This window comes from Octodon degus, unplaced genomic scaffold (assembly GCF_000260255.1).
Source record: "Octodon degus isolate 3935 unplaced genomic scaffold, OctDeg1.0 scaffold00028, whole genome shotgun sequence".
In the NCBI taxonomy this organism is placed as follows: Eukaryota; Metazoa; Chordata; class Mammalia; order Rodentia; family Octodontidae; genus Octodon; species Octodon degus.
This window is the reverse complement of record NW_004524604.1, coordinates 3,138,834-3,166,173: the sequence shown is the minus strand read 5'-3', so window position 1 is coordinate 3,166,173 and position 27,340 is coordinate 3,138,834. Positions and strand designations below refer to the sequence as shown.

Sequence of the window (27,340 nt, the reverse complement as noted above, 5' to 3'; positions counted from 1 at the left end):
CACACACACACACACACACACACACACACAAATAAATTTAAAGATAATCATCATGTCCTGCAAACATGTACTAATAGAAAATAAAAATTAAAAAACAAAAAGCAGAAATGTCAGTTACAGTAAAAAAAAAAAAAAAGATGTACTGGATACATGCAACAGTTCTACAGAAGAAATGTAAATGTGTACTGCAAACATGTACTAATTTAAAAAACGCCACCAAAAAACTACACTTTTCCAACATGGTTAAAAAAACCATATAAATCATATCACTGATGGTGACAGTTTAGTTCTGCATAAGCTCAGTAGGGTGAATGCTGCAGATGTTCCAGGAATAGATGAATTTTTTTTTTTTTTTTTTTTGGAACTGGAGATTGAACTCAGGCCCTTGTGCTTGCCAGGCAAGCACTTATTCTACTGAGCTATCTCCCCCGCCCCAGATAGATGAGTTTTAAAATGAGTTTGTAATCATTGTTACCTTTTTTTAATGGAATGGCTGACATACTTTAATTTGGCTGGCGTTTATTATTGTTCTGTATCACTTCAAATGTTGGCTGACAACCCATGCATCTACTCTGAAACACGAAAGGATGCACCTGCCAGCTCATTCATTCAGTGGCTGTGGTGGCGCAGCTGCAGGGCAGCTTTGGGGAGCACTCACCTGGTCAAGGGGTTTTGCCGGAGGACAAGTCACCGGGTCTTGGCAGACACAGCGGGGTTTTCCCTGCGGTTCAGCTTTGCAGACGTGCCCTCTTTTACATGGGAAGTTCACACAGGAATCTAGCAGGAAAGCATGGAAAAAGGAACAGGACAAAGAGGGATTGAGCATGTGAATGCGAACTCAATTAGCTTCATTTTCATTAGGAAAGCAGAAAATTTGAAACCCTTGACATTGGTGCCTTTGCCAACAGGGAAACATGAGAAACCACTTGAATTGATGTGCTAATTTCCAGATGGAGTTTCTGTCATCAGACTTTAACATGGTAGTTTAGATTTCTTCTTGCAGCTCATTCTCCGTAGGTGTAAGAGGAAGCAGCTTTTGTTGGCCTGCCTGGATTGCGTAGTGTGAAGTGTGTCAGGCAGATGGCTCACATGTTACACAGTGCAGGAGAATTTTATTAAAATTGAAAATGTTTGTGAATGGGTAGGAGTTAGGCCCTTCATTGAGTGAGGCATCTAAACTCAGTAGTAAAATATGGATTTGAGAATCCATGAATAAGGTTGAATTAATTCACAGAAGCAGATTAGCTTTGCGGTGATATCCCAGTGGGGCTTTTGGTTTGTCAACACGCTAATCCAGAGTTTATCAAACAAGCACAGGAAGATATCAGCAATTATGGGAACATGTCCTTGCAGAGGACTGGGGAGAGGGAATGGAGGGGTAGAACGAGAATTTGTCAAAGTGGGAGATTGACAGTGGCAGGTTCCTTCACTCCCTGGACAGGATCCCAGAGGGCTGGCTGCTGTATACTCACCAGCACCATGCATCCACACGTGGCCTTCACTCGCAGACTCTTCTTCATTTGATGAGCTCTGTGCTTGCTTGGCCTTTAAAATAATGAGAGCAAAAGTTAAGTCCTGTTGGAGGAAAGTTGTTAATTAGTTTCCACATTATAAATTATGATTTATATCCCTTCTGTGCAAGGTTCTCAGGCACGAGCAATGTCAGGTTGAGAAGAGAATCAGCAGCAACTGCAGAGGTGGACGGTCAGCTTTGGAGGGCAGGGCCTTGTCTGTGTTCACCCACTGCAGGCAGAGCTGCATCCCGGGGGACCCTTCAACATGCGCTGAATTTCCTTTTTGGAGTTGGAAAACACTAACAATGCTCATCCTGATAACCAGTGTAACTCAATGAACATCATTATAAATATTGTTACCTCTTGATGGTCTCCAGGCTCACTGGCATCTACATTCTCATTCTTAGGTGCTTTTCCTCTCTCCTCCTCATATCTGAGCTGGTAGGAAATGGACTGGGCCTTTTCAGCATCTATAAAGTCCTGGTTTGGGACATAGTCATCACTTGTGCTGTGCTGGGAGCCATCACTGAGCCCATCAGCATCAGTTTCTTGATTTCTGGGTGTGACATGACTATCATCAGTAGGATCCAAGAGCAGAGCCTCAGAAACGGTCTCTTTATTTCCATCCTTAAGGCCTATTTTTCCTTCTTGGCTCTGCCATTCAGTGTCTTGACTGTGTTCATTGCTGTTTGCAGCATTGTCCTCATCTATTTCTGCATTAGAGTTGTCTTCTTTCTTTTCCTGGGTACCTTGCTCAAGCTCATCCTCCTGCATCTTGCTTACTTGAGTTGGTTGATTGGACTCTTCCAAGGTATCATCAGATTTCTTATTGTCTTCTTGCTTGTTGTTAGAATTCTCCTCGGCAAATTCTTTCTCCCTATCTGGGTTATCCGTGGGGGTGCCAACTTCCCCTGGCTCTGTTTCCTCTTCCTCTTCTCCATTAGTGATGTTTGGATTCTGCTCTTGGCTCTCTTCTTCTCTTAGCTCTTGTCTGTGTGTGCTATTCTTGTTCAACTGAAGATGTGAATCATTTCCTGGCTGTTCTTGATTTTCCTCTCCCTTTGTGCTATTTTCATGTTGGTTAGAATCCACAAAGGAACTAACATTGGAGGCAAGGAAATCAATATTCTCTGGGAGTTTTTTCTTCTGAGGCTCATTTGTGTCTTCTAAGCTACCTTCAGTTGGTGAATACTCTAAATTCACATCATCATCGCTGTTCTGATCTTCCAGCCCCAGCTCGGGGCTCTGAGTCTTGTCTTCTTCTGCTGACTGTTCATGGGTTTCCTCTTCTGACCTTAATGTTGAAGACTGTTCAGCCTAAAAAGAAAAAAAAAAGTTTATTTACTAAACAAATGATAATACAATCACATTTACAGTTCCTAAGGTAGCATTTAATGTTTATTTTTCTTTTTCTCCACATATCATCATGCAAATATATCTATGATATTCTTTGCATTCTGTAGATACCTGTTTAAAGTGAATTGGAATTACAAAATAAAATAAGGATGTAGCACCTTAGCCTGAGGAGTAAAACTCATTAATCCTCATGACTTCTGATGATTACAGGTAGTTGGTGGGATAGCATGTTCAAAAAAATGACATGGAGACTTGAATAAAGTAATTGTTTTGAAGTTGCTTTGATATTAAGTCCTTATGAGAACTAAAAATAGTATATTAATATGACGATGTTACTCTTACCTTGTGGTTGTGGTGGTTCTCTGTGGATCCCGTGGCTTCCTTTTCATTGTCTGCAGCTTCAACCCTTACAATAGGGATTTCCTTACTGGTGGGTGTTACCAGTGTCTCAGTGGTTGGTTTGGAAAGATCAGATAAAAATCTTGCATTTGTCTGAAAAGATTAAAGACTTACTTGTGTTATGCATATCTAAATGCCAACTTCAAAGTTGATGTTTTTCTTTTGTTATCATTGTTATTAGTAGTTCTAAGATTCATTCACACCACCAGCAGAAACATATTCTCTAGAAATTTTAAGGATTCAAGTGAATATACTATTAAGTGTTGTTGTTCAGAAAAAGTTATATAGTATGTGCAAAGATGGGGTGAAAATAAAACAACAACAACAAAAACAGTTTAATAATGATGACCTTTGAGTTTTGGAACTATTTTCTATCCTTTAAACTTTTACAAAGCATTAGTACTGTGAAATTTTGAAAGGTGTTACATATTACAAATTTGAAGTCAAATGAAATTTGCCATAGGATATAGTGTTATAAATTTCCTTGATACATATATACTCGCTGATAATTAGCAGAAGAGGTTACAAAAACATTTTATTAAATATTTATTAATTTTTAATAGACAGGCCTTAGTATTCACCAGGAAATCATTTAATACAAAGTTTTAGCTCTGATAAATTGTGCTGCTATAAACATGGATGCACATATATCATTGTGGTATGATGTTTTCAGTTTTTCTGGAAAACTATCCAGGAACGAAATATCTGGGTTGGATGGGACCTCTAATCCTTGTTTTTTAAGGACTGTCCACATTGATTTCCGTAGTGGTTGTACCAGTCTCTACTCCCACCAACAGTGGAGAAGGGTTCATTTCCTCCCATATCCCTACCAGCATTTGTTGTTGGCCGACCTCTTGATGATAGCCATTGTTTCTGGATGAGATCGAATCTCAGTGTTGTTTTAATTTGCATTTATCACATGACCAATGATGTTGAATATTTTTTCATATATTTATTTGCCATTTGTATTTCTTCATTTGAGAAATGTATATTTATTTCAGATGCCTCTTGGACTAGGGCTTTGAGTTTTGAAATTTTTTTTTTTTAAATTTTAAGGAAGGGTCTACAGAGTGCTCAGGGTCTCACTATATGGATTGGACTCCTAGTGATTCTCCTGTTTTCAGCCTCCCAAGAGCTGGGATCACAGGCGCATGCCACCACACCCAGTCTCAGTTGCTGTCTCAGTGTTCCCTGGGGGCGGGGCCCTCATGGCAGGTCTGGGGATCAAACCCCAGCCTCTGTGCCTGCTTGCAGACACTTTAATCCACTGAGCTATTTGGCTGGCCCAAAAAAATTCTTTATATGTTCTAGATAGAAGTCCTTTCAGGGATATTTGGCTAATTTTTTTTTCCTATTCATGGGCTTTATTTTTCCTCTGTTGGTGATTTCTTTTCTTAGTTTTTGTTCATGAACTCTCTGCCTACCCCTAAGTCTTCAAGATTCGTACATACTTTCTCCAGTAGATTTAACAACCTAAATGCCTGTCACCTGAGGAATGGATAAAAAAGATGTGGTATTTTTATACAATGGGGTATTCCTCAGCTATAAAAAGGATAAACTTGAGGCTTTTATAGGTAAGTGGATGCAACTAAACACCGTACTTATAAGTGAAATAAATCAGACATAATATCATATTATCTCTCTGAAAGAGTAAATAAAATCTGAAAGGTACAGAAGATACTGTGAAAGGGCAAGAAATTGTTCAAAGGGAAGGAACAATTGGGATGAGGGAAAGGAGAAAAAAAGAAAAGAGAAAGAAATATATATGTATATACACAGCGTAGCTTGGATGATTGTACTGCTGATTTCTGCTGTTCTATTGAAAGGAGCAGTTAATACTTATTTTTGTCTCTCTTTAACTTTTTATAATCTTTTGACCAATTTTGCATGTTTATACCTGATAATATGAGCAATTAATTTGAATAAAACAACATGCCATCCAACAACCATTGTTGAATTCCTGTAATTTTGTTTAGTGAAATTCTGTGTTGTTTCTAATTTTTTGATGTTGTTGTTTTACTATTTTTTAATCCTCTTTAAAAAATAAAAAAAATTGTGAAACCAAAAAAAAAAAAAAAGCATTTTAATCTAGAGCTAGTTCAAAGATTATGTGAAGCCAGGCACCAGGCCTGGTAGATAAAGGTAACTGTGGAGGCTTGTCCCAGTGGGCAGTGCCAATTTCTAGTGGGAGGATGTGGAAGAGGAGAGAGGAGCTGGGCGGGGGTCGTGGTGAGGAAGTTGCATCTAGACTTCAAGGTGAGGTGTTCTTTCAGTTCTTGATTCCATTTACTTTCTATGTGTGGTTTGATAAGTTGTTAATTTCTACAGTATCATCTTTCAAGGTGAAGTGAGCAGAAATACCAAGATACATTTATGTACATAAAATATATTCTAAATTTTAAAGAATTACTCAAGTTAAAATAATTATTTCTAATATGTTATCATATGGTAGTAATAATATGAACTGCCCAGTCTCTAAGGCAGGTACTTGCCATATACTTTTCCTATGGAGATGCTGCAAATATCAGACAGCAGACATATCCAGATGTAAGTACAAAGCTTAAACTTGGAATAGACTCATTTTTACTCCATTAGCAAGTCCTATAGGCTGACTGTGCACTATAAAGGCAAGCTATGGGGTATAGATCTATCTTACATTTATTTTCTTGTTTTGATTCTCATCCCCTTTTCAACTAAAAGGGTTAATAGTCTTTGGCAAAGTTTCAAAAGAGGCCATAAAGAAAGAAGAAAAGGAAAAAGAAGGGGGTCTTTTTGGTGCGTTGCCATGGACGAGGATGATGGGGAGGTATTAGGCTCACTGGTGGAGGACCATGCTTCCTCTCTGCTTTGGTCCTTCTCCCCTCTGTCATATCCTCCCCTCTGCAGGAAGAAACACACAAAACCCATGGCTGCTCCTTTTCTTTTGGAAATATGTGGTAATTACAATTCTCCCCTTTCATCTTCCCCACAGTTGTATTTATTTAATATGCCCCCTGGCAATCTATTTGGACTTTTCCAACCACACAGATTCCAAGCAGGTGAGAAAAATGACAGTGAGGTTTTATTAGTGAGGTTAGTCCTCTGAGAAGATCCAGTATTTCACTTTAGGCTGGGTCTGCTTATACCATGTTGCACTGAAAAAGAAACATCTGGAATGTGTCTATAAGCAAGCATGGCATCCAACAAACATTTAGTTCAGAGATGCTTTTGATGCTTATTCACAAAGGCAAAACATTCAAAAGGCAAAACAGATTTTCAGGAGAAAACAATGGTTTGATGGGTGGGAACTCTTTTCTGTGGTAATTTGTTCCAACTTTGTAATTTCCCAGTGCAATGTGTAATTTCAGCTGGACTAGCTCCATGCTCCTCAAGCATGATTCTTAGCTGTGGTCATAAATTCTGTTTTCTAAGAACTACCCGAAATGGGTGGCATGGACTTTGTTATGTGGACACAGGTGTTGAACATTATTCAAAAAGCAAGAAGAATACTTTAGCCCTTGTGAGGAAAGGAGGCAAGGGACATCAGAAAAGTGGCTTTGTCTACTTAAAAGAGGTTCTCTCCTCCATTTGATGAAAAAGAAAAAAGTGGTATAAATCCTTTGATGTAACTGAAGATGATGTGGATCTTTTGTGGGACATTTAAAATGACCATCTGAACCCCAGCTCCACTTTCCGTGCTGCTTTATTTATTTTTTTTTCTTTTCAAAGTTTTATTGATAAACATATAGCAATGAGACAGTTTCAAATCAAATCGAAAGTACAGTTTCAACAAATAATACACTGCATATATTCTTCTTAGTGGTTAATTGCTGTACAAGATGCAGATTTGTGATCCTACTTACAAACACCATTAGAAAAAATCATTCTATTCATTAAGAGAATGCAACTATATATCTATCCCAACCACTTTGAATACACAGTTACAAAATGGACATTCATAGTTATACCCCAATTTTTTTAAGTTCCGGTGTTGAATATTATAGGTGTGTAAACTCAGCAAAATATTCTAAAAGAGTCCAGTAGCCCATAATAGCATTGGATCTTCTGTTTAATTGGCAATGTCAGAAATTATTGACGTGAGTCCCCCACAGCTCAACATAACAGCATGGCTTTACTTCTTATATTTTGTCTTCATACTTTTCTACTGGATGGTTAAGACCAAGGTAAAGCAGGACCTATGCAACAAGAGTTGTAGCTTTTTGGTTTGAGAAGGTCAGTGCAATGCCCTCAGGATTTATCCTGAGATCCTGTACCTCAGATTGTAGAACCTTTGTCAGTGACAGCCATGTGGATGAGTCACGGCCAATGCTTGGCCAATGTGCTCTCTGTGAAAGCCTGCCGTGCTGCTTTAGGTTGCTGATGTGCTCTTCAAGGATTGGATCTGTGTGCAGCTAGCTTGCTGCTTGCTAGTGATGGGACCAGTCCACCTGGCCCTAGAGGGGAGAATGCACTAGTCCTGTCTCCTTGCTTGGACAGCCTCAAAAAGATGAGCCAATTTGTGATAAACATGATAGAATTTTTGGTTCCTAACTGTTTGGTTCCCATTTTTATTATAGATTTAGAATTTCTCAGTCAATATGCATTTAATCTTGAAGAAAATATTGGCAAGTTACATATGCATTCTGAGTTAAATTCTATCTTATAGACATGGAAAAAGATCCATAGGAGAATTTATTCCTTCCTATCCTTTTGGAACCAGATTCTGTAGTTAATAAACTGATACCAACACCTTTAGCTCTGTATTCATTGCATCTTATAGACCAAGATTTGAACAATATTTATTTATTTTATCTTATTTTTTGTGGTACTGGGGGTTGAACTCAGGACCCTGAGCTTGCCAGGCAAGCATTTATTCTACTGACATATCTCCCTGGCCTCCTGAACAATATTTTTTATTTTTATTTTTTTAATATTTTATTTTAAATTTTATTTATTTATTTATTTGTGTGTGTGGCCAGCTCAGCCCACCAGGGGGCGGGGCTGGCTGGCATGTGGGGCTGGGGGAATTGAACTGCGGTCCCTGTGCTTTGCTAAGCTTGTTCTAAATAGGTGCTTTAGACCACTGAGCCATCTCACCAGCCCCCTGAACAATATTTTTTAAACATGCCTTATCTTGACTTTTTAAGTCATGCATTTATTGTTTGGGCACTAAAGATTATAATTTAAACAAATGAGATTTTTTAAAAAAAATTTTATTTATTTATGTGTGTGGCCAGCTCAGCCCACCAGGGGGCGGGGCTGGCTGGCATGTGGTGCTGGGGGATTGAACCACAGTCCCTGTGCTTTGCTAAGCTTGTTGTCAGTAGGTGCTTTAGACCACTGAGCCATCTCACCAGCCCTTAAACAAATGAGATTTTAAGCCAGTGCTTAAGAAAATATTTCAGGTGAAGGTCTTCTAAATTGAGTGTTAGGAGACAGGTAACAATAGAAGAAAGGAAGTTTACCGGGATTGCAGCTGCAGTTCCCAAGAGGCATAGCAAATAAAGTACAGTCTTCATGGTTTCTAGACCTGTGAACCAAGAAGATGATTTCAGTGATGAGTAGATGTTTCCTTAAAAGAGATAAGCACAGTCTTAACCAAAAGTGATTTTGATCTTGTCTTTTAGGTTATTATTGCCTTTATAGACTAACAGGCTCACAAAAACAGATTAACAATTATTACCTGATTTTTTCTCTTTGAAAGTTGCTTCTTAGGTCTTTACAATAAAATAAGCATTAAACTGTCAGCACTGCCACCACATGGCTAGAGACCCTGGGCAGATCATTTACTCTTTCTTAGAAATGGTTTTCTCACACGAGGAACAGTGAAAGGGTACCTAGGCAATCCTCTTGCTCTACCATTTTAGGATTCTAAAACTGCAAACAATTTTATGAATTTCATGAACTTCTAAGTGTGCAATCTTTTCATTTTAAATTAAGGGCCCTGTAAAATATATTGTGATCATGTCAAAATAAAATCATTTTTTACAAAGAACTTAAGAGTAAAATATATATGCTTTCTATCATTGATGATCATTTAACATTTTTTTCTCTACTTTCCAAAGCTTATTCATTTATTCCATAAGTATCATAATCTATTAATTTATAAAACTATATTTTCTTATATTTTAGGTCAATATTATACTGTTGTATCATTTTTGATAACTATAGAAATACAAATTAATACAATGTGGTATAGGATAGCGCTATTACATTTGGGACTGGGTTATTCCTTGGGGAGGGTTTGTCCTGTGATTGCCTTGGCCTCTACCCACAAGATACCCTTAGCTAGCTCATATTCCCTCCTGTTTATTTATTTATTTATTTTGGTATGGGGGATTGAACTCAGGACCTTGTACTTGTCAGGTCATCACTTGTGCCACTGAGCTATCTCCCCAGCCCTCCCTCCTAGTTATGACCACCAAAAATGTTTCCAGACATTCCCAAGCATCTCCTGGGGAACAACATTCAGAACTACTGGTTTAGTGCAAGGAGAATGGTGTTTTCATGTTATAAAGTCAAGAATTTGAACTCTGGACCAGCACAAGTCATTTGAGCTATCTTTGGCAAGTTATATAGCCCTGTGAACTCCATATCCCCCACCTAAGAATGGGAAGAATGGTATACCATCTATGACAGTTTATTATATGTGTCAATGGAATGGGTCATCAGATGCCCAGATATTTGATTAGACACTTTCTGGATGCCTCTGTGAGGTGTTTTTTTTTTTGGAGATTAGCATTCGAATCCATGGACTGAACAGAGGAGATTTCCCTGCCCAATGTGAATTGGGCATCATTCATTCTACTGAGGGCCAGATCAGTGCAGAAACCAGAGGCAACAAGGGTTCTGTTTGCCTGTGGTCTTGGTGGGATACGGTCTTCTACTGTTCTGAAGCTGGGGCATATACCATCGCCCTTGCCTTCTTCGGCCTCTGGACTTGGACTAGAATTCAGACCATCGGTTCTGCTGTCTCTTAGCTGTCAGGTTCAGACTGTCTCATTGATCTCCACCTCAGAATTCTCAGCCTTTGTAACCACAGGAGCCAAGTCTTTACAACAAATCTCTCTCAGTTCCATTTTTCTGGAGAGTCCCATGATAGTATCTAATGCAGTTTCTTAAAGTTTAGAAGGAGTATTAGTAAAAATGCCTGATATATAGGATTTGTTCAATAAATTTTAATTCTCTTGTTTTCCAAAGAAGTAGTTGTGATTTTTTTAAACCAGGGATTGAACTCAGGACCTTGTGCTTAGTAGGCACTTAAGCTACTAAGCTATCTCCTTGGCTCTGTTATGATTCTTTAATAAACAAGGTAGAGTTTAAGAAAATAATATACATTTTCCTAATAGGTGAGAAAAAAAAAATCCCAGTCTACATTTAAAGTCCACTTAAGCACAGATTTATCAAATTTCCCTTTAATCCTAGGATCCCTTCTTACATTAATCACAAACAATAATGGAATTAGGCCAAGAGAATATTACTATATTTTTTATAGCAAGAAGAGTGACAAATGTTGTGGATAGAAAGCTGAGGAATTTTATTTTTCTGAGTTTGGTTTTTGCATTTAATTAGGTAGCTACTTAAATTTGTTGAAATATTCCCTTTTTACTTTGACTACAGGATCTTACAAATTCCTCCACCTCCCTAATCCTAACTGTAGCTGAAAGTACCCAGAAGTGACATGTACCCTGTTGGCCTGTAGCTAGCACTACTGACTTTTAAAATCTTCCCCACAGTGTCATAGGTAAGCACTTTGCTGTGATCATTTCACTGTTACGGGAACTAAGGTTTTGACGTTGAGTAAACTTGTTTAAGATCACAGGGCTAACAAGTAGCAGAGCAGATCTTTGAGATCTGGCTATAGAGTTTTCCAGTATTCGGTCTCATGGACTAACCCATTCATGAGCTCAGAGCCCAAAGGGCTGGCTGGCTGGAGGCAGCCCTACCTGGATGAAGTAGGTCATGGGGATGGATGTTCTTCTGAAGGAGATAACTTGTCTGTGGTAACTTCTCCCGTGCCTTCCTTGCTTTCTACTTCCCAGCTACCTTGAAGGGAACAGCCTCCTCCCCCACGTCCTTACACCACGATGGTTCTACCTTAGAGCCGGTCAACTGTGAGCTGAAACCTTTGAAACTGCGACCTAAAATAACTCCTCCTCTAATTTGTGTATGTCAGGTATTTTGCTCCACCAATGAGAAGCTGACCAATACACACAGCTGCCTCCCATAGGTAATTTCAACAATCTCAGGAGCTCTGAATTCAGAATATATTTATTTATTTTTATTTTTTTGAGGTTATGAGCAGAATATATTTATTGAGAGAAAGAAAGCTCCTGTCCAAGAGAGAGACAGGAGGGAGGCCCGAGAGAGTAGTTCCCCCCAGAATATATTTAGATTTGCTTCACTCATTAAAAACAAGCTTACATATCTTCTATACATTTAAATTGTAGTCTTTTGCATGAATCTAATCCTTGTTTAGGAGATAAAAATATTTCCAAGTTAAGGTCTTTCTGTTCTCAACTGAGAGGTATTTTCACATTGGTTTTAACTCAAAGAAGATTCTGGAGTGCTGAGACCCCCTAGCATCCCTCTCATAGCTGTAGGGAACATTTAAGGCCTAGAACAAGTATACGGTTTCTAATGTAATGGCTAGTTTTGCAGGCTTTTTAAAATCCCATAATTTCCTGTATTTCTTTGATTGTTTACTTTGTCTCAGGGTGGAACTTTTTTAGGAACCTTGTGTTTATTTCCCACCTAAATTTGAAAACAGAATTTAAAGACTTGTCACTTAGAATGATTCAGGTGGGAAATAACCCCAAGTTTTAATAAATATGATGTCTGTGTTGAATTATGTGGGACAATCCAAAATTTAGAATTTAGAGAGAAAGAAGGAAAGGAATTTAGAAGACCAGGAGTTGTTCTGTTGTCCTCTGCTTTATCCATGAAATTCCGCCAAGCTGATTTTACTTGCCTCTCATTGATCAAAATAATTTCACAATCTTTAGGTTCTTATTTAAGAACTGCACAAATGTGCTGATCTGTATAAATAAGAGAACTCAGAATTTTCCTGGGAAATGATTTTTGAAAACAACTGTCATGCTGAAGACTCAGAGACTTAATTTGCTGATGCTTGCAAAATCATGATGTCCTTGTTCAGTATGATGAATAACATTTATTCTTGGGTAAGTGAAAAAGGATTTATTTTGAGACATTCAAATCTGGTGTGCTGCTTCTACCAAATGCAGATTTTTTTTTTTTTACTGTGCAGTAAAACTCTGGATGAAACATGCAAAAATGAGTCAGATTTTGAATGTACATAATTCTTTTTGAAAACTTAAATGTACATCATAGATGTGAAATTAGATAAACATTATTTATCCAAATGTATGAACTTAGTCAAAGCCAGATGTATAGTTGAAAGGACACTTGGTAAAGAATTGGAAGATCTGAGTTCCAGACTTAAACTGCCTTTCACCCAACGACTAGGGCGTTTAGGTCACTGATTTCTTCATCTTCATCTAGGAAAGATGGATAGCACCTTTTTTTTGTGTATTATCTAGGGTTATTTTGAGATTGAAATATGATCATTAGTCATTTGGTAATTTCACCACCTGTAGACATGTGATTATCACTTCTTGAAACACAGTGGCGGAAAATGGCTTAATCCCACTAACTGATAATTCACAAATCATCTATTTCTTAGTGTGTTTAAGTGACGTCTTTCTCTTTTATTCCACTGCCTACTTTCAGAACCTGAAAAAGGCTGAAGATGAGGGCTGGAGGGGACTTCAAGAAAGTCCCTTTCCTGCTCAATACAGGGTTAATCAGCACCAAACTCCTAGAATTTCAGGTGACCCAAGAGCTAGATTGCATTTTAAAGGTAAGGACTTTTTGATGATAGTCAGAATTTGGAATTCATTTCAAATGCTTAGCCAATCTCACATTAAAACAAATGTAGGGAAGAGATACTTGGCATGGCAGAAGAAGGTCTCTCATTGAGAAACAAACGTGAACATCAACTCTCTTCTGACTCACATTGTGAGCTTCCTGAGGCCCTTTCTTACATTTATAATGTAATATGTACAAATACTATGGTACAGATTGTAGTGTATCTTTGCTATCCCTCTCATGGAGAGGCAGAATCTAACTCCTACCCTTGAATCTGGGCTGTGCTTAGTGACTTACTCAACCAAACCATTGATGTTTGGGACTCTTCATAAGAAGCCCTGGAGTTTTCATTTGAGTATCTTGGAACACTCGTTTTGGGAACTCTAGCCACTTGAAACATGTTGTCATACCCCAGGAGATGTGCTTTAGTAGTCCTCGGTGACCCACCAGCTTCCTCTGTCCTTGCAGTGACTCAGGACATGTGAGTAGAGTGGTCGGGCACTGCAGACCAGCCTCTAGGTGGCATACCTAAACTTCTGGTTCACAAAATCTTGAGACTTGATGGAAAATAGCTATTAATTTGCTAACTTTGTACATAGCAATAAATAATTGAAGTGACTATTATCGATTTTATGTGGAATGTGGACTAGTACTCAGATATATTTAGTACATTATGCTATACTCAAGTGTAACATAAACGGAATCATTTGGACTCACTAAAGTATTGTTTTTATTGAAAAGTACATTTTCATCATTGGCTTTAATAGGAGCTGATAGCAGATGCCAGCTACAATGGCAGCACCCCCTGGGTACCACTCCCATTCTTCCTGGACTTCACCTCCACTTCACAGCTGTGTCACCCGCGGGAACTCCAGAGCATCACAGTTTGCCTCTATGTCCATTTCATTCATGGAAATCAAAGAACACCCAAAACGGGTGGCTTTCAGGGACATTTTCCAAGATCTAGCTCTTTTACTCTGAAGAAATAAGTACACTCCTCCTCTTCTAAATGGTAATTGAAGGATTACCCTGATTATTTTGAGAGGACCTGCACAGGCTTCTTGTGGGCAAGATTGTGTGATGACTACCTCTTGTGCCTCTTCAGCATTCTGTTCAGGGCACCTTGAGTAACTCATTAATCTCACTGTGACTCGCTCCAAAGCTCCACAGGATCTGAATCCCTGCTCCATGGTGTAACAGGAGAAGTTATTTTGGGCACATTTAGCTTTCTTTGCTCAAGTCATCTGTATTACTTGTCCTGCTTTCTCTCTTTCTGTGAATGCAGGCTTCCTTACATTTACATTTACTCTACCACCACCATCCCCCAGTCGTGTATCTGATTTTAACTCTTCTATTTTTTATAAGAAAAGGCTCCACACATTGTGTGACCTGCTTACCTCACGGGTTCTATATCCACTCCTGAGTTTGGCTCACCAGAAAGCCTGTGGCATTTGTTATTTTGAAGAAATTAATAATATTTTAATGATTTGGTTCATTGTAAGTAACATGAAAATGGCTTTTGGAATTCTAGCCCATGAAATGGGCAGATAGTTTAATTCTGTTCTTTTTCTACCTTTAGCTCTTCCTCCTTCCCCCTTAATTTATTTCTCTCTATTTCCCTGGAATTTCTTTCTTCTGAAAGCCTGCTTCTTGGCTTTTTCCTCTGAAAGCTTTTACTTGAGTTTCCCTTATTAGTTAAACTCTGCTGGTATAATATAAAACTCCTTTGGATTCAGTAGAAATTGTCTCTCTTTTGTTAATAGAGTAACCAGTTGTTAAATTCTGCTAGCTGGGAGAGGAATTTCAAGTGCTTTCAGTCCCCTGAATGGATCAAGAATTATTCATTGGGAGAGTTCTCTTCCAGGATTAAGAAAAACAGCAAATAATATCTAAGAACGGTTCCAAGTAGCCTCATTCTCATGGTATTGGGACCCTCTGGGGAACAATGGTGTGCTTTGAGGAGTATTTAGTTCTGTGTGAAACTCAAATGAAAGTGCTCACTGCAAGCAGAAGTCCCTGCAGGATTCGGCCCTGGGTCAAAGCTTCTCATGTACTGTGATCAGGGCCAACACATTTAAGAGAGGAAACCACTGCTTGCCTGGTGGTGTAACATTACTCATGATCTGGCTTCTCTGAAAGATGCAGATACAGTCAATCCTAATGGATTTCATGGGTGGAGTTAGAGAAGTTTTTTGAGAACAGGGTAGAAAGCTGTGGCTTATTTGTGCCTTTGGAGGGAGCACTCTAGGAAGATTCCCTCAAGCAAAGACAAGATGCAGCTGGTCCACAGCTGGGCCACATCTGTTTCTTCTTCCCTTCCCACCCTGGAAAGAGGTTCCGTTTGCATATCAGGTTCCCTTCTGTATGATTCTCCCCATCCACTCTCTCCTGTCCTGGAGCTATCTTGCCCTGCATGAGTGGGACCAATAGGTTCTCCTGCCAAGTGATTTCTATTGTTTTCAGATAAAGGGGAGCCCTGGCAGGAAGGATGGGAGGGACGGAGAAGAATGGGACTGAGGTGTCTTATTTTTCAGCTCTCTTCCCAAGGCTGTGCTTCTTTCCTGCAGGTTGAGGGTGCTCCTGGTGATCTCATCTAGTATTTTTTTGTCTAGGTTCAGAAAATCTCCTCTCCTCTTTGGTACAAGCTTAGCTCTCACTTGCATGTTCCCCAAGTCCCTTGGGTATTTTACACAACCTGCCTACACTATGGTAAGTACAGTCCTAATTGCACTCTCCTCAGGCTCCCAAACTTGAATTTCCTGTCTTGACCCATCATTTCCTTCCTGGGGTCTGGGCTATGCAACCTTTGACTCATACTTTAGGATTCATTGGCTTGTGTGTCTTTAGCTGTTCTCCCAAGAAAGCTGCCTCTTGCTGCCAGCGGTGCCCTGTTTTAAGCCCCTTAGAGCTGTCTTGGTTGGTGTGGTTTAAAAAAACTTTAAATGTACACTTGAGGTTTATTTATTTATTTAGGCACTGATGATTGAAACTTGGGCCTCCAGTATGCTAAACTTGTGCTATAACCACTAAGCCACACTCTCAGGATCGTGTCTTATTTTCTAACAGAATATAGCAGTCTTCATCTTTAAAGACCATGAGAAGCTACAAGTTACTCAAATGCAGTCAGCATCCAGCACAGCTGCTTTTGCTGCTATAATTGCAACATTTGAAGATGCTGTGAAATGGAACTGCTTTCAAAGGAAATATGGGCAAGTAGCCCTGGAAGCATTTTGTATTTGAGGTTGACATTTTCTGCTTTACAATACTCTTCTTCCTCCCCTTTCATGCACTCTCTAGAGTTATGATACTATGATTAATTTGAGATCTTATGAAATAAGTGAGTCCTATTCTTTTGTCCTTCATTTCAGTCTTTTCTTTTTTCCAAATAAAGAAAACCCAACTTTTTAGCTCAGCCTGATGAAACATTCTAAACACTCTTCTAAGGACATTGCTTTAGGGTGGTTAGTCCTAGAACACACAAAATTTACTAAGTTAGGAGCACTTAAATTAGCTGAATTGAAACAAAATTGCATGTTGGGTAACCAATATTGTTCAAGAGAACATGTTGTTAATTGTGGGACAATGACCATGTTGGCTGCACAGTACTCAACTGTACATATTGACTTCAGGAGCCAGTATGTGGACCCCTGGAGCTGTCAGCCCTGTTATGAAGAGGCAAGGAAGCCATGTAGCGAGGTAGCAACCTGTGCTAGGGACTATGACCTGACTGCAGCCACCATCCGAAATGCATAAGCCCTGTGAAAAAGAAAACAGCAAAGAGCCAGACTAACGCAAGTATGTGTATCACCCTGTGGAAAAAAGATTAAAATTATCCAGATTTCAGGCTACAGTAATTATATCTTCCTGTCTAGAGCACATTCCAAATTAGAAGAAAGCACTTTTTTTTTTTTTCTCCTGTCACTGTGGTGGTAACTGGCACCATTTTTAAAAATTAGGTTCTTATCATCTAGAAAGAAAACATTCTAGAGTAACATCATTAAAAACAACTTTGTAAAGCACAATCATTATTATGTATTAGCACTTGCTTTTGAAACCAAACATTATATTTTCTGATCACAAGAAAACATCATCAGCTGTTTTCATCAGGGAGCTGATGCTAGTACTTCTCTCTCTCTCCTTGTATGTCTATCCTGAAAGCTACTGATTATAAGATCTCTGGAAGTACCAAGGCTTAAACCAGGATTTTCCTAGGTGAAAGTAAAAAGTTCTAGTATTTCCTTCTCACATTTTAGGAAATGATTGAGAAGCTCTTCTAGAAAGAGACCTACTGTTAACATGTGGGAGTTGGGGCCAGGGAAGAAGAGGAAAGGATGACTCTTGGGATTTAGCATTTGAGCATTGTTTCCTCTGAATTTCAACAAAACACCTCATCAATTTAGTTATTTCAGTCTGTTTGGTCTCCAATAAAAGACTGAGGGACTTTTCTGGCTGGAGGATTAGAAGTGATTCCCATGGAGTAAGAGAGCAGGAGTATCTGACCTACATGGTCCTGGAACTAGTTACAAGTTTTCATTGACTTACAACTAAATAAATTTTTATTTATTTATTTATTTTTGATCTCAGACTACTTTCACCCCAAATCACCATCATATTATGTAAGTGATTAGGTAACTCAGGTTGCCTCCAGTTAGTAAAAATGTTTGGCTTTCAGAGCTTTTTAAGGGTCATTTTAATGGTGGGTTCATTAACTCTGGGGGCATAGCACTCATAGGAACCTAGAATAAAGTTGTTCCTATTATGGAAAAGAAAAAAACAAAACAAAACAAAAACAACACTCCACACTCCATCTATTTTCAGTGAAAACCTAGTCATAGAGATTTCAATGGAATGTAGTTAGTTATGCTATTATTTCATCAATTATAGACATATGACAGGTACTTATACAACACAGATCTCTGCAAATCCCTGTTTCAATAACTCTGTCTCAGTTGGATTTTAGGCATTTGGGGTAACCCTTCTCTGAACAGTACTGTGGCTTTTCACCAGTCTCAAAAGAAAGGCGGGCCGAATGTGTTATGCAGAGCACCAAGTATGGCAGAAACAGATGACAGGGGGATGTTGTTAAATACCTCACTCCTAGTTCTTTTTCTTTTTGAACATGGCTTTCAAGCTCAAAGACAAAAGTCATTTTGTTGAATAAAACATTGTGTATGGAGGTAGTAAACGTTGGCTTACATTTGCTTTGCCTAACTAAAGGATCCTTAGAAAATCCCCCAAATTCCCGGCACTGGATATAAAAATATCCAAAGGGAGATGGGAGTAGTCCTAAATGATGACAGTTGTTCCTACACAAAGCAAGCCAAGGTCACTGTGACCTTTCCACACAGTTGCCTAGGAGAGAAGGCAGAGTCCCTGCTTGAAGACCCTTTGTGTGGCTTCTTTTTTGTGTTAACAGGATTGGCTTTCACCACGGGAGAGACTGTAATTGGATTTCACCGTGAAAAAAAGGAGCAAGTAGATTTCTCCACAGCTCCACAAGCTCTGTCCCTAGAAAAGCAAGGAAAGAGGCCTGAGTGTCCTCTCACTGGAAATGCAGCCTAGCCAAGCCTGCAGATATTGGTCTGAAAAGCTCAGTGGAACAGATCCCACATGTGGCCGCTGTTTCCGATCTCTGATGCATTGACTCCAGCTTTGGCCTCGGAGACCAAGCATGTGTCCTCCAGGTTGAGGGTGGTAAGCTGTGTACGCAATAGTTAGCTATCCCCCAGACTTCCCATTTGGTGGGGAGCGTAGGACATTCCCCCAACAAAACTCTGACTCATGTCTATGTCTTTGTATTGAAGTTTCTACTTCCTAGGAAAGAAGAGGGTACCTAAGCTTGGCACACCTTAATACCCTTTGCCATCTAGATGGAATAGAGGACTTATACACAAAATGAGAATAGATTTTAGGTATTTTGGTTCATGTTCTTTTTTGTAATTTTTCATTTCAATTTCTATAGTCTTTTTTTTTTTTACAGTCTTTTTTTAGAAATTTAAATTAAAGTAAGTTTAGGTGTCAATAAACTTCTGTATGTGACTTCTTTTCAGTTATCACGTGTTAAACACTAATATATTAATTTGGAACATAAATTTTATTTATTTACTTATTTTTTGGGATCTTTTTTGAGACAGAGTCTCGTGCAGCTCAGGCCAGGCTTGAGCTCACTTTGAAGCCTAGGGCTGGTTTTGAACTCCCAATAATCCTTTTGCCTCAGCCTCCCAAGTGCTGGGATTACGGATGTGCACCACCACACCTGGCCTGGACAGAAATTTTAAAAGATAAATCTTGTTTTTCAAGGTCTGCATCTTGCCTTGCCATGTAAGCCCACTTAGAATAACCAGCTGGTTTTCCTTCTGTTCCTCTTCTCTTTCAGCCCCCTCTCTTCCCTTTCTTCTCAACATTCACAGGCAGCATGTATGCAGTCACCCACCCCTCTGAAAGGATTCTCCTCTCTTCTTGTCACAGCAATGGCTCACTGTAAAGTTGAGTCCTGCTTGTTATGTCTGTGTTGCCTGGAGTTCCGCATGTAGCTGGACCCTGAGTGGTGGGCTCTTTTGTGGGCAGCCACAGGACTCTGTGTCAGTACTTTTTGTCCTCCAGGCAGATGCTGCCTACTTGATTGGTGCATTCCCTTCCGCCTAAAGTCAAATGACCTGAGGACATACCATGTATCCCAGAAAATGGAGACATTTGCCTTGACTGTTGTCTCTGGTATGTTCTTTTGTCCTTCTTAATGGCATTTCTTTTCCTTTGAGTGTGTACAGCTACACTTCCAAGTAAGGCCAGGTAGTTCCTGTTGAATTCGTGTATATCAGAGGAAGCCAGTACTTTGCTATTTTTAGCAAATTTTTGTAACTATGAAAAATTTTCTTTCTGAGAAAGGTAGTAAACAAAATAATTATCACAGGTGCTGTATAATCAGACTCATACAGAACATTCTTCTCCTGTCTTTACATGACAGTCAAAGGCTTTGTTATTAAAGAGCAAATCCCTTAGCTGCATATTGGCTACCAAATGCATGCTGTTACCTGATCCAGAGTTATCAGCAATGCATTAGAGCTCTTAAAGTATTAATGAGTCTCTGGGGGGAGCTCTATGGCTTGGCATTAAAGTCATCTGAAGGGGAAACAGAGCTCTTCTATTTTGAGTTCTCTGCTGAGTCACTACTGAGTCATCAGGTGTTCCTGTGCTGGGAGTGTAAATGGCAGACTCAGATTCAGTGAGACAGGCTTCTCTGGATCCCTAGGAACCATTGGCCCATTGTCCTTCCTACCAAGCTCACCACCACATGGGCCTTAGCTACAGGGAGGGACAGTTCATGCCTGCCGGGGTTGTGAATCTAAGCACAACTCCACAGAGGTGTTGAAGATACACATTAAGCCTGAACCAAGTAAAGTGTGTATATTGAGTGGTCAGGGATGGAGATTTTATGAGGAGTTGCTTAGACTTACATCTCCTACTGACTTATTCTTGCTCTCAGAGGACCCATCTGTCAGTCTGTCAAATAGAGTATGATCCTTCCACTCCGGCTCTTTTTGCACAAGATGCTCACACTCGAAGACTCTTTTGTAATCATCCACTACTTTCAATGCCCTCCTCCTAAGGAATCAACCCCCATTCAGCCTTCAGATCATAGAAATCCACCACCAATTCTGAGTGGATGTCAGTTTCTTATATACTCTCTGTGGGTGCTTGGTTCTCATAATACTTGTCCTAGCATATAACTATAACAACATGTGTTTGAATATAATGTGAACGTTTTCACCTCTCCTCCCCTCTCAATCATGTTATTTGGGATTCGTTCTATACCCTAGTGCTTCTAAAGTATCACACATTAAAGACCACTGTCTCAATTACCACCTTTTGAATAAAAAACTACCTTTCAGGAAAATAATCTGAAATGATCTCAAGCAATGCTTGCTTTTGTTCTTCACAAGGTCACCTTGACAGGCTGGAGGATCAAGGAGGCTCAGATATTTAAAGCAGATCTAGTCATTATTCTCAAGTGTACTTCATTATTCAAGTGTTGAAATGACACAATCTTAGAAAAACCACACTTGGAGATTCGAGTGGCTTTACATAAGCCTTTTGAAGAGCACTCCCGAAAGTGATATCATACGTAATTAAAATGTGGGGAGCATTGCCCCAGTAGGAAGGCTACTGTGGCACTTGCACGTTTTTTAAAGGTGTGTTAGAAACAACTCATGGAAGGGTTGGTGATGTGTCCAGGACTAGATAATTGCAAAGTGGATCTGGCATTCACAGACACTGATGCCAAAGGTGCATATGCAGGGTTTTAAAAACATGTTTCATGAAATGCGAGAATGGAATACTTTTTATGAGGGTACAGTATTGAAAATAAAATGAAATTTTTAATATGTATATGCGACAATAGATTAAGTAATTTAAGCATACATTACATCACCCATTGGTACATGTAGGCTGGCAAAAACATTTCACCCAAACAATGAACCTTTGTGTTCAAGGTCGCATGCAGTTTTCACTACCATGATGATCTGATTAATGACTGTCTCCCTAAGGACAGTGAATGCCACAAGAACCCAGCAGCTCTCTCGCCTGACTTCCTGTTACATCTGAGGCACTTACAGGATGTGGGACACTGGATACATTTGTTGTTTGAGACACCAGATAAAAATATTACTTATTTACATAATTGCATGACCTAGAAAACTCTTGAGAAGTCAAGGCAGAAATTTTAACAGAAAGCATTTTCATGAGGGGTAAGATGTTTTAATATCTTTAGCCCTAGTGTTAATCAAGATGGGAAGGATCTCCATCCCTCATTAGAAATGTACGAAATGTTGCTGTTTGCAAAATAAATGGTTCACACTTATCCTAAAGATATTTCTGGGGCCACTGTTACAATTTATTCACTAGGTTCAAAAAAGCCATTCTGATGGGAATGAGACCTAAGAGAACTGTAACAACTGCTGCTTCCTGAGGGTTCACCTCAGTGCCTCACTGATCCTACAGTGACCCTAGGAGTCAGCTGTTACCTCAATTTCACAAGTGGGGGAAGCTGAAGCTCTTGAGTTTAGCAGCCAGCTGCAGCATCTCACTCAGCTCACATGATAATTGTAGGACTACTGTCACCTCTGCAATACAGATGAGAACACAGTGGCCCAGAATGGGTAGGGCTAAAAAGCTGGAGAATAAGGGTGCTGGGGTAGCGCATCATGGGATGGAGGAGCCAGGGAGAACTTGTGAAGCCAGCTGACTATGGGGTGTTTTTGATGTGCTACTAAGTGAGATCATTTCTATTTGTCTCACTCTGCTTTCCCAGTTATTTTTCCCAGTAGGCTGGCCACTCTTTTAGTAGTGTTCTTGCTCATTTTCTTAATTCCTATTCACGGAATCTTTAAAGGAAACATTTAGCTACTGCAACTAGTGTACATAAGTTGTTGCATAATAGGAAGGAGACAAGCCAGGACTGGAGACTTCATTTCTAAAGAAGGATTTTAAAGCCGACTAAGAGCTATTTCACAGAGCTGGTCATGACGCCGGGTCTCTCTGTGCCTTTTCATCACTATGACGACAGGCTGCTTCTGCTCCACATCCAGGAAAGGCAGCTGACATCTCAATGCTAGGAACAGAGGGGAGAGCTTGACAAAAAACAAAAAACACAAACAACTCCTTTCCTTTGAATTTCAGTGAGAGAGGCAAAAATATCCCCTAGAGGAAGTCAAAACCCCTATTCTTTCTTTCAGAAAAGATCTGAAAGGAAAAATGTTGGGGGCCTTCTCCCCTGTCCAAGTAGGCTAATAAAGCAGGAACCACCGCAGGGTAGCCTGTCTCCTCGGGCCTCATGTGGGCTGGCAGAAAGCTCCCTGGTTTCATTTGACTTGGCCATTAGGGAGCTGCTAATTGAAGGACCAATAAAGCCTTCTGTAACAAATACCTCCTGCAGAGGGCTCCAGGGAAAACCTGGGGGGCCAGGCTTATCTTTACATTTCTTTGAATTAAAAAGACAACAACTCAAAGAATATGTTTTTCTTGGTTTCCCATTTTATTAGCAGAGGCGTCATTCCAGCTGAAACCAATAAAATTTGCTGTGTGCCAATTTTACCAGGCTCTATGTTTGATAGTTAAAATATAAATCACTTGATTCTTACGATACCTTCATTGGAGGGTATTATGTTACCCATCTGCTGTATAGGTGGGTAAACTGAGGTCTGGAAGTGTACAGTGGCTGCTTCAGCTCCTAGAGGCAGAGTCAGGCTCCAGCCATGGTGCTGGCTCAGAGGCCTCAACTTGGCTTTGACATTTGTTGTGGAGCAACACGTGCGAGCTGCAGCAGGGCTCCAGAGCTAGGCCAACACTTCCTTACTAGCTGTAGGAAGTGGTTAATTGATTAAGTAATTAGCTGCGTACTTACTAGGTCCCAGGCACAGCTGCTTTTATTTAATTCTCACATCCAATATCTGGAGTGTCTACTCATTTTAAGATCCTTGCTCTACAAATAGGGGGACTAGAGCACAGAGTAGTTAAAGTCTGAAGTTTGAGAGCTCTTTTATGGTAAAGTTCAGGTATAAACCAGATCTCTGTAGTCACATATAAACAAGAGCCCGTGGTCTTACTTCAATGACCAGCTCCATACTTTTGGAGCAATCAGTCAAGATCACATGCTCTGTCTTCCAGAGTTCTAGCCATCTTTCAGTGCCTCTGACAAAGCCAGGCTAGCTCTTGACAGAAGGAAGACACCCTGCAACACCCTTATGAGCCAGACTGGGGTACTGCTGGGGTACTGCCTCTCAGGCAGCCCTCATCCTTGACTTAGGGGCTCTTAGAGTGATACGTGAGAGTAAAGCACACTCTGCGTCCCTTAATAAGTGGGTTATGTTCTTGATGAGCAAGTGTACCCAGCATGTACTGTACATTGCGCAGAACTTAACTAAGACAGCAATGTTTGTGTAAAGTCAACTGAATAAAAATAATAGTCAAGAGGAAAGGAAGTGAGTTGCCCGGATAGATCAGTGTGCAGTTTCATTTCTGTCATCACTTTTTATTATTTTTTCATACTTGACATGAGAAACTGCTATAAGATGTTATTTGGGTTAAATCCTAAAAGGAGATGTAAAAAGAGTTAAGATGTGTTATGTCCATGTACCAACTTCCCATGGTGAATGGCATCATTATGGACTGTAAACATGTACTAGCAAAAAAAAAAAAAAAAAAAAAAAAAAAAAAAAGCTAAGAAATGAAGCACAAGAATCTCCAGTGCTCTAATTGTTCTGTAGCTGTACAGAAAGTCTCTGAAAGAACAAGACAAGATTCATGAGTAATATGTATGTACTTTCCAAATTGTGGCAGGCAGCATTACTTGATTGGATGATAAGCAGATGAAAAATACTGCTTTGCTAGATTTTGTTGTATGGTCAGACATATAAACTTGTATCCGTCCCAGGAAGGATGCCTTCTAAAAAATGTAGTCAGCATTAACCATAGTTACAACAATCAGGATTCAACTGAGTGAGCTGTGAATGGAAAAAGCTGGTATCCATGAGAAGAGGGAGAATTTTTTAAAAAAAGATTTTGCTGAGCTGGGCTGAGTGAACATCTCTGGCTTGCTGTGGCCCCAGGCCAGTGGGGAGAGCAGAGGCAAGACCAAGGTGACACCATTCACCTCTTTGCAGATGCAGGCAGTGCCAGTGAGCCGTTCCTCCTGCTTTGCCTTGTGGTGTGCACTTTCAATAGTATTGATCTGCAGTGGAAAGCAAGGTTTTCATACCCGGAGGGCTGAGTGAACATTATTGCCCTACGGAGATGCTCGTGCCCTCATGGCACAAGCGTGGCAAAGTCTCCGCAGCTCTTCAGTTCTCCTTCCCCCTTTTTGCTTTTCTACCATTAGGGATTAGGGAAATTTTGTGTCTGTTGTGCATGGTTTAACACCAAATGATAGTAGGGGGCAAAACAGTTAATTTATTCATAAGGCTATAAAAGAGAACAAAGGAAAAGACAACTGACAATAACTTAGAAATAGCAAATAATCTAGTATTTGAGGAATTTTTGTACTTCTTAGAAAAGTGTAATGTTCTTCTTGTATGCTGCTTTTAGGTACAACATGACCTTATGATGATGATGAAGAACTTCAGATAATTTAAACGCAGAAAACACGAATGATTTGATTAGAAGGCTGAAGAAACTACTTTCTTTATGGTTTATACAAGTACTCAGTATTGTTTACATAAGACCCACTTCAGGATTCAGGCTTCTCCAAGATCTGAATGCTACCAGGCTAACAACAGTTCTACATTTCTGCTCTTGGTCTTGCCTAAAACTGTCATTTACTAATATTTGTGATTTAACCTTGGAGGAGGAAAAAAAGAAACATGAATGCAAATAGCAAAATTCCTTACTAAGTAGCTTTTCTGTAAATCACATCAGATAGTTTTCATAAATCCACAGCTTTGTATTTTATAGGTGAAAATATTAAACAGTTTTTACCAGATTACACAATCAGCTTAACAAATGCAGTTATACAATACAACAAATCCGTTCCCAATTTTACCTTCAGGTAGGTGACTGGACCCAGAGCCTCCGTAGAAAATAGAAGTTGGATCTCTTCTTTGCACGCAGCCAGGAAATAAAAGTTTGACAAATGCCCAAGAACAACTCTTTCAATCCCTTCGCTTGCTGGCTCTATTTCTTTGCCCAGGGCAGCAGAGCCCACTGGAGGAGGAATTCTGCTGCTCTGTCGGCTGGTTGGGGGCTGAACTGAGGCGAGATGCTGGGGGTTGGCCCCAGCAAGCATTGCAGGCTGCTCTTGATTTTGCTGCAAATTCTTGGCTTTCTCTAGCAGCCTGGCCTCTCCCGGAGGGCACCGCGTGCGAGCTCTGCAGGCAGAGCAAGGCTGAAGGGAAGGGAGATCTAATTCTCCCAGCGCACAGGGAGTTAACAGCCCTCCCCTCACGCTCTCGTTCTTCCAGGCTCGTAACTTGGCCAGAATGTAAGCAGTTGGCTCCTTAAGCAGTTTTTCTTTTGCAAACAGCTCTGAAAGATTTTATAAGCAAAATCCCTTTGGGGGTGGGGGGATTTTTATTTTAAGACTTTGAAGAGAAACTTCATGCTGTTGTTTCTTCCTAAAGGCACTTGGGGAGTAGAGGTTAAGAAAGAGAAGGGTAATTGCAGCAGATGCATTTTTATGTTGCTCAGTGGGAAATCGTTCTCACAGACACAGCCGGGTTTTATAGCAGGGTGCTTCAGCACTTGAACATTTCTATAAGTGAGCTTTGGAGGTGTAGGTGCATGTGCACCCCTTGTTTGCTATTTCAGGGATGCTACAGTTCTTAGACTGTCCTCTCTTTAACATAGCTTCCTGCTGAGAGGCAGGCCCCAGGCTGGTCCATAGCAAGGAATTCTCCTGTGAAACAGACTGGAGGTGCATGCTTATTTTGACATGGCATTCTGGTTATTTATGTCATCTCTTCTGTGTTTATTTCACATTTATTATGTGTCAGACACTGTGCTGGCGGCTTCGTATGTGCTGCATCAATTGATTCTCCTTGGTCTATCAGAGGGAAAGTGTACTGTGTTTCCAGTTTAGGATCACTGCAGTGTCTTGGTAAAGACTGAAGAATTGCAAGTCAAGCAGGCTGGATTTGCACATTGGCTTTCCACTTCCAGACTGTATGACCTGTGCGGCAAGTTTTATAATCTAAGCTTCCATGTCTTTATCACATATGAATGGGGCTGGGGAGATAGCTCGGTGGTCTACGTGCCTGCCTGGCAAGTGCAAGGCCCTGGATTTGGTCCCTGGTACCACATGCTGTGTTGGCCTCACACAGTTCTGGCCACTGAAACTGGGCATGGTGGTGCACACCTGTAACCCCAGCGGTGGGGAGGCTGAGACAGGAGGATCACTGCGAGTCTGAGCTGCATAGCGAGACCCTGTACCAAATAAATAAATAAACAAGTAAATTTAAAAACATGAAAATGATAACAATGTTTATCTCAGGCAGCTTTGCTGAGTGTTAAGTTGTTTAATATAAGCAACTTTATAGAAGACCCTCGGCTACCTAGTAGGCACTCAATAAATGTTATTAGCTACAGTGGTTTGTGTAGGAGGAAATAAAATCTTGGTAAGGCTGAGCAGTTTTTCCAGAGTCTCCAACTAGGACTAGTATGGTGAGATTCCAAGCCAGATACCTCGGTGGATGGTCACATTTGTGTGTCACTCTTTT

At 40.0% G+C, this 27,340-nt stretch overlaps 1 protein-coding gene across 1 annotated transcript in view; it reads right to left on the bottom strand.

The window, feature by feature from the left end:
• The window catches only part of Sparcl1 (SPARC like 1), a 36,522-nt gene extending 10,426 nt beyond the window's left edge, over nt 1–26,096 (bottom strand). Inside the window, exons 1-6 of the mRNA XM_004629161.2 lie at nt 25,669–26,096; nt 8,714–8,778; nt 3,213–3,362; nt 1,875–2,831; nt 1,473–1,545; nt 659–777 (exon numbers count right to left, since the gene is read on the bottom strand). Of these exons, the coding sequence (XP_004629218.1) occupies nt 659–777; nt 1,473–1,545; nt 1,875–2,831; nt 3,213–3,362; nt 8,714–8,767 (1,353 nt within the window). The 5' untranslated portion in view covers nt 8,768–8,778; nt 25,669–26,096. The remainder of the gene's footprint in view (nt 1–658; nt 778–1,472; nt 1,546–1,874; nt 2,832–3,212; nt 3,363–8,713; nt 8,779–25,668) is intronic.
• Between the last annotated feature and the right edge of the window lie 1,244 nt (nt 26,097–27,340).